General features: G+C 42.3%; 1 protein-coding gene across 1 annotated transcript in view; it reads left to right on the top strand.

Annotated features, from left to right (window-relative positions):
* Positions 1-12,084: 12,084 nt before the first annotated feature.
* galnt16 (UDP-N-acetyl-alpha-D-galactosamine:polypeptide N-acetylgalactosaminyltransferase 16) overlaps positions 12,085-14,911 on the top strand; it is a 37,389-nt gene continuing 34,562 nt past the window's right edge. Inside the window, exon 1 of the mRNA XM_075448154.1 lies at positions 12,085-12,494. Coding sequence (XP_075304269.1) covers positions 12,294-12,494 — 201 coding nt within the window. The 5' untranslated portion in view covers positions 12,085-12,293. The remainder of the gene's footprint in view (positions 12,495-14,911) is intronic.

Here is a 14,911-nt window from a genome sequence, read left to right as displayed (position 1 = left end):
ATTCAAACCTGTGACTATATGAACAGCAGTCTTACTAAAATGGTATAGTAGTGAAAATGACTCTCTATCATTGGGGTCTAAATGTTCAGCACTAAAACAGTTGCAGCACTTACTGTACCTGTTGTATGAGAATGCAGACTGATAAAAATAAAAGAAACATGTAAGAACACGGTTTGTGTAAAAAAGTTCAGGCCTGGCTACAGGGAGAATAAATCTCCAAGGCAAATTATTTGCCCTTGCTGTCATGAGTAGTGGCGAAATTCAGATGGGATGACTGTCTGCTTTAATCCTCTGTCTTGCTTTTGTAAAATAGCCCCATTTTCTTGTGACTCTAAAAGCCTGACGGCCCGCAGATTCCCCCCTGACTGTCACAGTTTGTGTACACATTAGCATTATTGCCTAATTGTTCTAAGTGTGTCTCATGCAGCCACAGACTCACACTGACAGCTGGCTGCCTCCTAAGTAATGGAAGGGTAGAGTGGGATATTGACCAGTTTCACTGAAAAGTATAGCTCTGAGCGACATATCTTTCCTAGAGTCATGAAAATTAAAGCACACCTTCAATCAATTCCACGTTCTTTTCAGACAGGAGAGGCTTTCTCCCGCTTTAACATGTAACATGCTAACTAGGCCTGTGGAGTCTGCGATGTAGCTCTTGGGCTTCTTGCAATGAGCATTGCACAGCCTGCTCTCAGGGTGAACGTCCACTCTTGGGAAGACAGAAGGTTTTCCACTTGTGAATAATCATTCTTTCTGTAGAATAATGCAGTTCAAATAGTTTGGAAATGTCCTTATAACCCCTCCCAGATTGATGGGCAGCAACAATGCTTCTCTAAGATCATTGCTGATGTCTTTCTTCCTCGGTGTTGTGTTAACACCTGGATGCTCCAGACCAGCAAAATGTCAAAACTTTTAGACAGCTTTTAGAGAGGTTTAATTAATTAATTAATTAATTAATTGCTTTCGATTAGCAGCACCTGGCTGACATTTCCCGTCGTTGTTCCTATGGGTGGAATTAGTTTTTCACACACTTCCTCTGCATATTGGCTCAGTTTCTGTTGATAAAAAAATAAATGATATTGTGTAATATGCCATGTGCTGTTTTTATTTGAGGTTTTATTCACCTCATTTGAAGATGTGGTAAGGACCGGGTGATACTCTTTATCATGTCCTGATCCATAGAATCGTAGAATTGAAGGAGGCGTTTTCATCATGTTTGATGCGTGTTTAGTGATGTGATTACGTGTGTGTGTGTGTGTGTGTGTGTGTACTCCCCGTGTTTTCTTACCTCCTCATCCAACATGTGCTCCAGGTAGGTCCTGTTGGCTTACCTCCAGCAGGATGTGTTTGCTCTTCTGTTAACAGTAATAATCTGCTGTACAGATGAAGAGAACTCACAACACCAGTGTGTGACATATGGCTTCTGTCCTCTCCTGCTGCTCACGGGTGTCTGTATCCTGGAGCTCCACCCGTCCGGTTTGATTTGCTTGAAAGAAACCACAGACGATTCTTTTGTTCCATAATGTTTGGAAAGTAACAGCATCGCCGAATGACTGATTAAGAAAACAGTTGTACCTTTTTAATCGTGGCTGGTGTGGTAACTTACAGAAAGAGTGCAGCTCTAGAACAGGAGGTGCTTACGTTTTTGGGTTTGATTTAGTGGCACAAGTCTCCTTTTCTTGCTGATAACTTACCAAAGGGACAGTTGCAGTAAATATGAGTATATGAGTATATATAGATCTATATAGATATAGATATATATCCATATATATATTCATATATATTTCAGGGATAAGGTGGAGGGGGATCAAGGATTGCTAAATGACCACTTCCAGAAAATGTGCACCCTATCCTGCCAAAACAGAAGGGTATAGGACCAGGATGGGAACTGGGATCATGTCTTAGCACTTGGAAGCTTTTGTCCTTTACATTCATAGTTATTAAATACGCTGCTACAGATAAGGGAAGACAAGTAAATCCTTTAAGATTCCATGAAAACTGAGCAAGCTCCATTAAGATGTGGTTCAAATCTCTTCAAAATAGTGAACGAGCACACACTGAGTGAAGAAGATTATTTTGTCAAACTAAATCACCTTTTGCTTCACTGTACTAAAACCCGATATCTATTTCCTTAAACTGAACTGCAGCCATTCCAACCAGCAAAATCTGTAACATGTAAAATGTGCGATACGAAATTTGGCATTTCCCCCTGATATCACTACCCTTCAAATCCTTCAAGCTCCTGTTTTTAATTTCCAAGTTTCAAAAGGAAAAATTTGTTTTGTAGAGAAGTTTTCTGTTTCCAAGTTACACTCGAATACAAGTATCAGGTGTGCATTTGTTACTTTATTACTTTATTTTCTGACGAGTCTTTATTGCTACCTGCACAAACTTTTCTACTTCCTACTTCTTGTGTTTTCAAAAGATTTTTTATTTCATTTCACATTTGGCATCATTGTGTGCTTTCCCAAAATCATATCAAAATGACCATCTTTTGGTGTGTCCATCTACAAACAACAGACATAACAAGACGGAAGCATTTAACATGACAATGCAGAAGAGAGGGACACTCCAACTGAATGCTCGTAACAAAAAAAGCCAGTAACTCATGGATTTAATGGAAGAGAAGCAGACGACATCGCAGATGGGGATCTCTGGTCAGTGCATTGTGCCAATGTTTATTGAATTAAGGTTGTAGTTCTTTATCACTGTATCTTTGAAGTCAGAAGAGCTTAATACTCTTCAATTATTGTACATTATGACATCTGGTCGATTTGTCCATCAAAACCTTTCTTTTGACTTGTATACAGTATGTGCACGTGTTTTTACAGGACATGTCAGAACCCATATTTTTCACTTTTACTAAAGTATATAAGTGGAATCAATACGTCTACTTTCACCAAAGTTTTCTTTTCTTTTTTAAAGTAAAGTATTTGTCCTTGTTGAAATGTTGAAGTTGGACTCCTTAAAGTAACTTGGCTGTGTGCTTAAAAGTTCAAATTTGATATAATCTGATTGTCAAGTGGGGTCAACAAAGGGATCCCTTAATGCAGAGGCTTAATTCTCTTCATCCCTGTAATAGCATTTCCATCAATCTTTAGTTGACAGCCTTGTAACTTTTTCCTTTTATCCACTGGTTTAATGGGTTGTCTGTGAAGGACAAGGACAGCTTGCGCGTTACAGTGAAAACGTTCTCCGAGGAGCTCAGAGGAGACTCTCGGTCTCCCTCGTGGACAAACAGATGGCTGAGAAAGCAAAGAAAGTTACCAGCCAACCAGATCCCATTCTGCTGATGGAATTCTCTCTAATGCCTTCAGGCAGACATCAAAATGCACCCCTGATGAAGACTAATGGCCAGTCCAGCCATTTATTCATTCTAATGTTAGACTTCTAAATAAAAACAATGCTCATCTTGATTGATCACTGCCATCGAGATTTAAATGAAGTCATTCATTTGTCAATCCATCCATTTCCCCACACCCACTGGAGCTTTTCTTTTTTTTTTTATCTATTGCTTTCATGGCTTCTATTTATTGAAACTTTTTTTTCTTAAATATGTGTCCAAAATCTTTACTTTTTAGTTAGCCAATTAGAATTAATTGAATTCCAATTGGCTTGAATTGGACTTACTATCTAAGTGCCTTGAGATGACATTTGTTGTATTTGGCGCTATATAAATAAAAATGAATTGAATAGAATTAGAGGCAACCAATGAAATGCCCATTATTTGGTGAATAAAAGGATCGATAAAGTTATTTGAATCTGAACTTCTACTTGCAACTGCAAAAGATTGTGATCACAATCAAGTGGAAGTATCAGAATGAAAACTTTCTAATGCGTTCAATAATATTACAAATGCACCCGTTGGCAGTCGGCTGGGTCCCGGCTTGGTTGGCCTGGCTGCAGCCTTCGCCTCGCGTGGCCTGGGGCTTCCAGCTTTTTTGGCTATGGGCCTAGAGCTCTCTCATCTTTCTTTTATCGCTCGTGCCAACTTTTCTAGCTTGCCCCAGCTTCTTGTGCCATGGCTTCTTCACAGCACACGCAAAACGTCCTATCCAGCAAGTTGTCAGGATCGCAGTCTTTATGTTAGGCCAGGCCTAAAACTAAAGTTTCACCAAAGAACACATGATCTGCTGGAAATGTCTGAAGATGATGACGGCAAACAAACAACAGGAGGTCGTGTGAGTCAGACAAGTTCTCAGCACTGGAGATACATGCCTTTAGTATAGGCAGTGGGTGGTGTGGAGCATGCAGTTGGCAGGGTCCGATGCAAAAAGTGACGTAGGACTGGGTGAAAACATCAGTATCTGGGCAGGTGAAATCCCTGTTAACATTGGGAAACTAACTTGTGCTGCAGATGAAGGCAGGGACATGTTCAGCTGTATCTAGAATCAGAAACTTACAGAATTACTATTGCAAACATGACAGGGGTTTTCACCTATTGACGATGTGTTCATAAACAACCGAGTGTTTTCTGTGAACTTGTCTCACCTGTGAAACACTTTGGCAAACATCTTTGTGTGAACGGCTGTTCATTTTCTCATGCTTATATCTATAGTCCTCAGGACAGAAAAGTTCCTCATGAATCATCCTTTCACACCCACAGTGATATCCCAGTGAAATCTTGGGTGGAGTTTGACATGCCTGAGGAAAAAAGGGAGTTCATCCAAAGCTGACTCTGTAAAGCTGCGGTGAAGCAGCATTTAAACCTGCGTGAGTCGACCTCTGCTCTGTTCCCTCCACATCAGGACAGAAACGCGGAAGCGCAGATGAATTCCTGACACTCACGCACAAGACTGAACTTGTACGACTTAAACTCGATGATCACCACTTACAGCAAAGCTGTAATGGCTGAATTTCCATTATTATCACTGTGGAATGCCGTAGACATATATGAGTGCGTGTATGAGGGTTGTGTTGGGTGTGCAAACACGCACATAGTCCTGAGACCTCTGTGTGTCTTTGCGTGTGCGTTTGTGGTGTGTGTCTGGAATTTCTTTGCGTGTGTGTGTGTCTTTGCTCCACCATTTTGGCATAGTTGTATGAAATGCCAACAGTGACTCTCTTGGAACTGAAGGACTGTTGACACTCTGGGAGCGTCTTCATTAAACACACACGGGAGGAACCACAAAGCTTTTTTTCCCATCACTTCAGAATCCTCATTCACATTTAGATCACTACCCTCCTGTAGTTAAAATAACTTTTCACCTCCCAATTCCATTCGATATTTGAAGGATTTGATATTCCCAAAGTGACGCATATGCATACACTTATACATATATACTTATACACTTATACACATATACATACATACATACTTCATAAACAATTTTGAGCTACTTGACTAATTTGAATTTCCCCCATTGGGAGATGAATAAAGTATTTTTCTATTCTTTCTATTCTATTCTACACACAAACAAGCATTTTCATGCTTAAAAGTTGCCTCTACTTCCTGGGTCATTTGGTAAGAGCAACATGCGACACTCTTTTCCTTCGACCCACTCAAAGACCGAGAGGTTGAAGGTTATGATGATAACAGAAAGCCTTCATCTCGCACACACTTTTTGCTCAAGTATGCAGCACAGCGCTCACACACACACACCCACACAGTTCAGACAGCTTTCTGTGCAGATAAATCCTTCTTTGTGCCATTATTTCTGCTCACTGTTTCATATTTTCTGTTGTTTGTGTGTCTGACGGGAGAACAGTAACCTGTTCTTCATCTGCACAGCTGGAGGCAGCCCACCATTTCTACAACTTATCAGTTGAAATATTTGAGAAATCTGATATTTCCAGTGTAAGAAGGATTAATCCAATGGCTTTTTATTTTGGGCTTAACACTTGGACTGTTTTTGTTGTTGTTGAATATATCAGTCCCTGCTGTATGGGTTATCAGAAACTTTGGTAGAGACATTTGTGGTGCCCATAGGATGTAAGAGCTGCGACTTTTATTCTGCTGCGTTTAGTACTAATTATAACAATGAGCTAACATAGTAGCTGCATGTTAGCATTCCTGTGTCATGGGGACCTCACTACTGGGACAGGACCAGTTTAAAGTAGTAATGCTGTTAAACTTGACTGAGCATACTCAACTTCACCAACTACAAAACGTCAGACAAGATGATTCAATTTTGTTGTACAACACTAAATGATTAATGTTCATCCATATTCAGTGAAGGTAAAATCCACTGAATAAACCGAGAGAACACTTGCAGAAGCCAAGAAACTGCCCTCTTTTCCTCCTGAGCATCTTCTCTTCTTACGTTTTACAGCAGCCCCTTAAATCAAATCAAATCAAATCAAATTTATTTGTATAGCACATTTCATGTACAAACAGTTCAAAGTGCTTTACATAAAATAAAAGCATTGCAGCAGGGAGTGCAAGAAGCATTAAAATACATAAAATAATATAAAGAGAAACAAATAAAATCATTTAAATGAATTTAAAATCAGGCAACAGTCTAGATAAGTTAAAAGATATTTCATGCATAGACACATGAGAAGAGAAATGTTTTTAACCTGGATTTAAAAATGTCTACATTTGGTGAAAGTTTAATCTCCACTGGCAGTTTGTTCCACTTATTTGCAGCATAACAGCTAAATGCTGCTTCTCCATGTTTAGTCTGGACTCTGGGCTGGACCAGCTGACCTGAGTCCTTGGATCTAAGAGCTCTGCTGGGTTTATATTCTCTGAACAGATCACAGATGTATTTTGGGCCTAAACCGTTCTGGGATTTGTAAACCATCAGCAGGCTTTTAAAATCTATTCTGTGACTGACTGGAAGCCAGTGTAAAGATTTCAAAACTGGTGTGATGTGTTCAGATCTCTTAGTCCGGGTTAAAACTCTAGCAGCAGCGTTCTGGATGAGCTGCAGATGTTTAATGCTCTTTTTGGGAAGTCCAGTTAAAAGAGCATTACAGTAATCGAGTCTACTGGAGATGAATGCATGGATGAGTTTCTCCTGGTCTTTTTGGGAGAGGAAACCTTTAATTCTGTTGATGTTTCTGAGGTGGTAATTAGCTGCCTTGGTGACAGCTTTGATGTGGCTGCTGAAAGTCAGATCTGAGTCTATCAACACTCCGAGGTTACCAACTTGGTCAGTGATTGTAAGGGCCCGAGTCTCAAGATATTTACCAACGCTGACCCTCTTCTCTTTGCTAACAGAATGATCTCAGTTTTGTCTTCATTTAATTGTAGAAAATTCTCTCTCATCCAGGTGTTTACTTCCTCCAGACATTGACACAGAACATCAGCTGGGCTGCAGTCGTCCGGTGACAGAGACACATAAAGTTGTGTATCGTCTGCATAACTGTGATAATTGATGTTAAAATTCTGGTCCAAGAATTGACCCCTGGGGGACTCCACAAGTCATGGCCACTCACACTTACATCATCTTACAGTCATATGCGATGTTACTGACTTTAATCTCACGGTTATTGAAAACTAGAAATTATTTTCTAACTTTTAATTGTTGGAGAAAGCCAATGTTTCATTAAACACCATACAACCTAGTAAAAAGTTGTCATTTTATGTTTTTGCAAACAACAAATAAATACAACACTTCTGAACCTCTGAGATATGTTTAGCTGTCCTTTGACATCAGAAGGACCATAAACCTGTGTTAACTTCTTCTTTTTAAATATTTTTGTTTTTGTTTTCTTTTACAACCCAGGAGTTGATATGTAAATGTTCCTGTCTTTTTCATCTTATCATTCTGAAGCAGCTGATTTTTTTATTATTATTATTATTATTATTATTTTCTTCAATTTTTTTTGCCCTTTTTCCCCTGCTCCCTTTCTTCACAGGCGACATGGGAATGTACAACTTTGTCTTTCCGTGGGGAGTGAGATTGTTGACATGAGGAAGATTGACTCTACTGGAAACTCTGCATGCAGCCATGGTTTTCTCTCTGCATCCACTAATCTTGACATCACCGTGCCAGTGAATGGCTGTGTTGCTTGGTCCAAAGACAGAAAGGGAGAGAAAAACATCCAGACTTCAGATTGTTCAGTGTTTTTTTTAAAAAAAAAGGCTGCACCTCACAACACCTCACTGTGCCTGCTGTGTGCGTTTATCCTCGCCTTGTCTGAATGAGCTGAGCTGTAGGGCGTCGCTGTCTTTCCCACAGATAACGGTGACAGCAAAGCTGCGAGAGGCGCAGCTCTGTCCATTCGAATGAAGACAAATATCTCCCAGCCTTGAGCCAGATGTGGTTCTGACCCCTTTGCCCTTTCCCTTCTGTATACAAATGCTCTATGTGGGGCTGATCTCATTGGCCGACTGCTTTCTCCATGACAGGATGGAAGAGAGGACATGGATAACGCGATTAGCTTCCAAGTTGCCGAGAGACAGCAGAGACAGTGAAAGGACCTCTGCCGCCAGCTTGTAAGGCGTTTTCAACAGACTTTATTTTTATATTCCCTTTATTAAATTAACAATTAAGAGGCTCCTGAGGAAAAGAGGCAGTTTGTTGACTGTCATACAGTCCAAGGATTTTCCAGTTTTTCCAACAGTTGAGGCTAACGATTGCAATTGTTCTTTTTCAAGAAACAGACTTGACTTTTAATGAAGATTGTAAATCAGGTCACACCTTTTCTGATGAATCAGTTATCTCCTGTTTTTTTTTTTTTGATGGGGGGGGGGGTCATTCCTCTTTATTCATTTTTTTTCTACACATTTCCACTGGACAAGCCCGCATCGTGGGTTGCCAGTGTAGTAACTGTTTCCAGAAAAAGGGGTCTTGGAGTCAAGGAGTCACATCAGCGATGTGAAAGGGGCTGAAATTATTTGTCTCATCATCTAATAAGCACCTTCAAGTTTGGAACCTTTCATAGAGGAGGCTTTGTTACAACTTGCTACCACTAAATGCAGAAGTTGTCAGAGAAAAAGAAACACAACAAAACGACTGCTTGAACACATGGCAGCACAGTGAAAAAACATGCAGCTGCAGATGTTTTTTCTCATGTACTGATTTCATTTTACTCCATGTTGCACACACCCTCCTCTGCCCTGGATCATGTTACTTTATACTTGTGTTTCTGATGTGGTCGGGGACCCTACTGTGAGGACGCGCAGTATTTTGCTGTTAGGTGGGGTTGGATGAGCTCATCCTGAGAGCTGTTGTTATGTTTGGTGTTGCAGAGAGCGACTGAGATGAGAAATTTCAGCCGCCTCAGTTCTGTTATGCCTCTGGGGTGTTGCTGTGCTGCTCTGATGTCTTTGCTGGTGCACACGTTCATCTAAAGGCGCTTTGGGAATTTAGACAGGGGTCAGCTCAGTCTAATGTATTCCGATTTTTTATTACACCTCTGATTTATCTGTACACCGAAGAAGTCACAGAGGTCATCTGTGCAAATCCAGAATTTACTGGAGTAGCTGACCATTGGTGTGGCTGGAAAGTCTTCTTTTTCTTCATGATCAATTCTGCTGCAGTGTTTCATTTGCTCCATGGGAGCTGGCGGCTCTTAATTTAAATGCATACTTTAAAATGCAAATGCAGAATAATGAGACCACTTGAACTGTAAAAATGTATTCACTGCAGCAAATGTGCAGATTTTAAAGGGAGTCTAACTGCTGGGTTAGTGGTGTGCGAGAAATTAACGGATCACTTCATTAAATTCACATATTTTCTCATTTACTTTTTTTCATTTAAACTACGTCATATTGGAAAACTGTAGTGTTGGAGCTGCCATGAATCTCAGAGGCAGAATATCCCTGAACCTGAACAGAAGCAAGATTATCTTTATGGCTGAATACCATTCTAGATAAACACTTTTTCGTTTCTAAACCTGTCCTTTAAAGTATCCCAACTACAATGAGGCTTATAATTGAGCCAGATGGGGTGTATTACACAGCAAGTTCCACAAAACCAGACTTTCTATGTGTTAGCTGGTGTGACAAAACCTAAAACTTCAACTTTGAGTTGAGAAATGCTGTGGTGGTAATGATGATCTTTCTTTGTTAACATAGAAAGATCTGTTTTACGTTTCAATTGACAATATTTCCTCACAAAATAAGGACAAATTGCCTGGCAATTTGTAACAAGAGCGGGCTGAATGAATGGAGGGGTGTGAGGAGTATAAAAAACATTTCAAAAGTAACAACTTGGGTTCAGTTCTGACAAGAGAGGAAGACAATCACAAAATGTATTGCTGTGCAAAGTAGTAAGCTCATATCTGCCTGCTGTTAATGTCTAACTACGCGAAACTGTTCAACTTTTACCTTCATGCTCAAAGGACATTTAGCTCTGACATTGTCCCATAATTCACACAAAGGAAACAGAAATACATTTATTTGATTGAATATAGAGACTGATTTTCTAATCTAGTGCCATTATCTAGCCTGGCGACGCCATCCTACGTACTTCCGCCCAAAGATTTTGGCTCCGCACATATCCTGGCCAAATCCCCCTACCTCGGTTCGCTCAGTGTTTTGCCAATCAGCAAACAGTTGCGAGTGGTGACGCAGAACTCACGCGCGGAGTCCATTGTAGTCCATATAATTGTAGTTCAACCGCAGCGGAAATAAACATGGCGACGGAAGAACGCTAGAAGCTATCCATGAAGTTGTCTCAACTCTGGAGAGCATTACACAATTAAAACAAGAGCAAGAGGAATGCCTCTTCAATATTGTTAGTGGCAAGGATGTCGAAGCTCTCCTTCCAACTGGCTTTGGGAAAAGTTTGATTTATCAAATGGTACCGGTATAATGAAAGCGGATGTGGGAAGCGTGATTCGTGAGCTAGAGCCTCGCGAGAGTAAGCATGAACCTCGGCGCATAACCAACGTCATTTCTAAACATTATGATTGGTTAAGGGAACTCCGTTACTCCAATGAATTTAAGTTGCTGGGTAAGGTCCCGCCCTCCATGGAAACGGATTCCTCTTGGGTTTTCCCAGACTGTTTGACAGAGTCAACAGTCGGCTTTCGCCCAGGCTAGCCATTATCAGCAATGTAGAGCGAAACTGAGACAAGATATAAAAGCATACACACCCCATTTTGATCCAGCAGACAGCCGAATGGGCCTTGTTAGTCCTCTTCTGGAGCACTCAGGTCCTCCAACTGAAATGGTACAGCTCATAACGGAGTCCTGGAAAGACAGCAGAAGGGAATCCCAACTAATACAGAATCGAAGATCTGTCATTTAGCCACAAATATATGTACCATCAATCACACTACAACACTTTACTAAATTCTTTTAGTCACTTCCTGGTTGGATTTAGGCAAGTTAGAGTTTGGAATCAATCACCATGTTGTTCACATGTTGCTCCTCACACAACCACTGAAGGTTACATATTCTTTGAACGGGATTATTGACCATATTTGCTCGCATGAAGAAACGCCACGTGAGCATGTTTTGAGGAGGACAGTCGCTTTTTAAGGAAAATGAAAAACCACCATTTTATACTGATTTCAGACATGTAAAATGAACAACACGTGACATATAGTCAACAAAAACGTAGCCAAAATGCAGAAGCAGTGTTAGGAGAAACTATGTCCATCCTTACTGCTTCCATGGAAATTAAGAGGGTAAGTGGCAGCCAGGTCGAATGATCTGGGCTCGTTCTGCAGCCACAGGACCTGGGCACCTTGCAGCCATTGAGTCCACCATCAACTCCTCTGGATACCAAAGTGTTCCAGAGTCAAATGTGAGGCCACAAAATTTATTTTTTTTGCCCTGAAGAATTGAAATATAAAATGTATTTCCTCCCCTCCACTGCTCTTAGTGCCTCTGCTGGGCCTATAATATGTGCTACAGAAGACTCAAACAAGGGGAGGGTTTGAGGTTTTAAAGGGAAAGAGGTGATGTGCTCCCTAAGTATAACCACCACACGTTTCACTGACACGCACGAGCTGCAAAAAAGACGTTGTTATATCAGTGTACAGGTAGGCTAAAAAGAAGAGGAGAATTCTTTCTCGCTTCCATAACCTCCTTTCTCTAAGTTTATCTATGCAGAAATGGGTGTTTCGTCTGCTGGATGCAGAGCGGATATCGTCCCCTAGTTGTTACTCGTGGATGGATAAATGATGCGTATGTGCGCGCGCGGGAGAGAGAGTGTTGAGTGTAGCGGGGGGGGTGATAAGACTCGGCGCTAGGACCGTGGCTCTGTCAGTGCGCAAATCCCAGCAGAGAGGCAGTACCCCGGCAGAGGAGCCTGTTCGCGGACAGATAGAAGCTGTCTGTCTGCTGCTCTGCGGTTCAACCCATCACCGACGGGGGAGGCTGCACCTTCTGCCGCGGACGGACCTGAACCAGCGGGGCTCGCCTCCGGTGCGCTCCATATGGGCTCACCATGCGTAGGATACGGGCCAACGCCATCGCGATTCTGACCGTTGCGTGGATCCTGGGGACGTTTTATTACCTGTGGCAGGACAGCAAGCCACAGTCGACGCCGTCGTCGTCAGCGTCGCAGACTCGCGGCAGGGGCCACGGGCAGAAAGTGGCCCCCGGTCGGCTGGAGATCCACCGGGACGACAGGACCATCCCGCTGATTGTGAGTGAGCGCGGCTGGGAGAAAAGGAGAAGGAGAGCGGCGCTGTCGCTGGAGGCGACGAGCTGCAGAAGAGTGTGTGCTGCATGTTGATGTGAGGGAAACTTGCGATGATGGGGATGGTGGTGCTCAGTTGGGTGTCACAGCAGGAACGTGCTACCCGGACGTGCATCGCGAGCACCATCTCCTCCCGCGCAGGCATGCCATCATTCTGCAGGCTTTGCAGCCTGCATAGACCTGTTTCTTTGTGTTTTCCTTGTTTTTCCCCGTGCTGTAGCCCGTACCCGAGCCCGAGTGAACCTCAAGAGTCCCTAAGAAGCTTTCCGTAAGACCCGTGCGTCATGCGCGGACGCCTAGTTTCCCACATTGTGCTGAAACCTTTCTCTGGGCTGCGTGTCAGGTGGAAAACAATGGCTTTCAGGTCGGGCATGGCAAGAGTAGGCACTTCATAGTGCATAGTCTCTCATTAAAGGCTTATTACAGTCAGGTCAGGTCGAGGTAATAGTCCCGAGGAGAGGTGAAAATAACTGTCACTGTTTGTGCGAAGGTTCAAGAGCCTCCTGTTTGCAACTCAGCCTCATTCAGTCTGAAGGGTTGCCTGGCTTGAACTGTAGCTGGGACCGTGCCAGCTTAAAGGATCTGGTCTAGTTGGCAACAAGCGCTCTGTTGCATTAAGTGTAAAGAGATATAAGTGTGCGTTCAGGGGAGTAACAGGAGATGATCTTAGCAAATACGCAGCTTGGAGAAAAGTAAACTAAATGTTTCAATTTATATAAATGTTGATATTTTTAAGGCACAAACATGACAGCTTTACAGGCACTTTCCTGCCACTGCTGTCTCTGAGGCTGACAGACGAGTTACATCTCTATCCAACTGCATCTGGAGGAGACAAGGACCGCTGATATGACACTGCACCCTCGAGCCTCCTTCGCAATTTACTAGTCTAATAAAACTGCCTCAGCTGTGGCCAAGGTTGTGTGCCAACATGTCAAAGATGTTTTTCTCCAGCGGCCGAGTCACTAAAACGTTGTTCACAGGATTTAATAAGTCAAGGGCAAGTGGCAAATGGCGGGGCCTTCGTTTCATCTACCCATGCAGGCCTGCATGGAGTCCCCTCATGTGGCTGAAAACTGAGGCCTGTGGCAGCAAGCCAAGAAGGTTCCGAGGATGCGTGCTAACTAATGTGGAAGCACTTTGAATGATACTTTCAGAGATTTGTTTCCTCATCCTAACAGCTGTAAACAGCTGGTAAGCCACAAACAGGCGTAGCTTCTAATCAGATCGCTCTTTGAACGGCAAGGGAAGCTTTTTTTTATTTGTAATTGTTGATTTTGTCAGCTGGGTCGTTCACCTTTGTCACCAAACTGAGAATTCTCCCTGCAGTTTGCTCTGGGAATCTGACCTGAGGCTCTCAGGCTGCCTGCTCTACACCACAGGGTCCCACATTTGGGCAGGAGCAGGCTGGCATGGAGAGAAGGGCTCCACTGGACAAGGCTCTCTTTCTTGCTCCTTCATTTCTTTCTTTTCCCCCCTTTGTGTTTTATCCTTCTGTTCTCCACTTTTTCCTTCTTCGTTATCGTTTTATCTTGTTACCCTTTTTCTTCTCATATTCCATCACTCTTCTTCTCTCTTTCTTTCCCCTTGGTTCATTAGCAGCATTTGATTCAGTGATGACATCATCCGTGAAGGCTGTTAGCGTTGGCTACACTTTTCTCCCTGCCTTACCTCTAATTTCCCAGCACCGCTTTTCATTCTGCAGCAACATGTTACATTACATGCGAAACAGTGCTCTCTATCTTATTCAGCTTTTAACAGTCACACTAATCAGCAGCCTTTCTGATCTGCACATCTGTTCTCGTGGCCTCAAAATGAACAGTGTTGCAAGCGTCTGACCTCAGAGCCTCGTCCAGCCAATCGGTTTGTCGTTTCCCCTTAGCGTACGTGTGGTCAGGTTTTAGAAGTGTGATCTCTTATCTATTATTTGATATTGAGTAGGCTGCTTGTTTTTGTATCTAGACTTTAGACCACGAGGGACTTTTTTTCGGACTAACTCAGACATGTGACCGTGTAAACACTTCACAAGACAATTAGGTTACATATGCCTTTAACAGCATTGTCTGAGCTACGATTAACCACATGTTCTGTTACTGTAATGCCTCAAAAACTTGCACTTTGTGCAATTAGAAAAGCTCCAGCTGCTCAGTTTTGGAACTTTCACTACACAAAGCTCCCCTAAGCATTTTCTGCGTGTGGTTTTTAATTTCAATCGTGTGTGGCATAGATGTTGTATCCTGCTCTGTCCAGAGAAACTCATGACATCACCTTTTTTTTCTTTCCAGCTGAGCTTGATCAAGCAAAAGTGAAAAGCCAATATAGAGAACCTGTCAAGTGAAATAACCATAACTTTTCCAGCTTTGGCA

This window comes from Odontesthes bonariensis, chromosome 17, assembly GCF_027942865.1.
Source record: "Odontesthes bonariensis isolate fOdoBon6 chromosome 17, fOdoBon6.hap1, whole genome shotgun sequence".
NCBI classification, from domain to species: domain Eukaryota; kingdom Metazoa; phylum Chordata; class Actinopteri; order Atheriniformes; family Atherinopsidae; genus Odontesthes; species Odontesthes bonariensis.
This window is presented reverse-complemented; position numbering and strand designations above follow the sequence as displayed.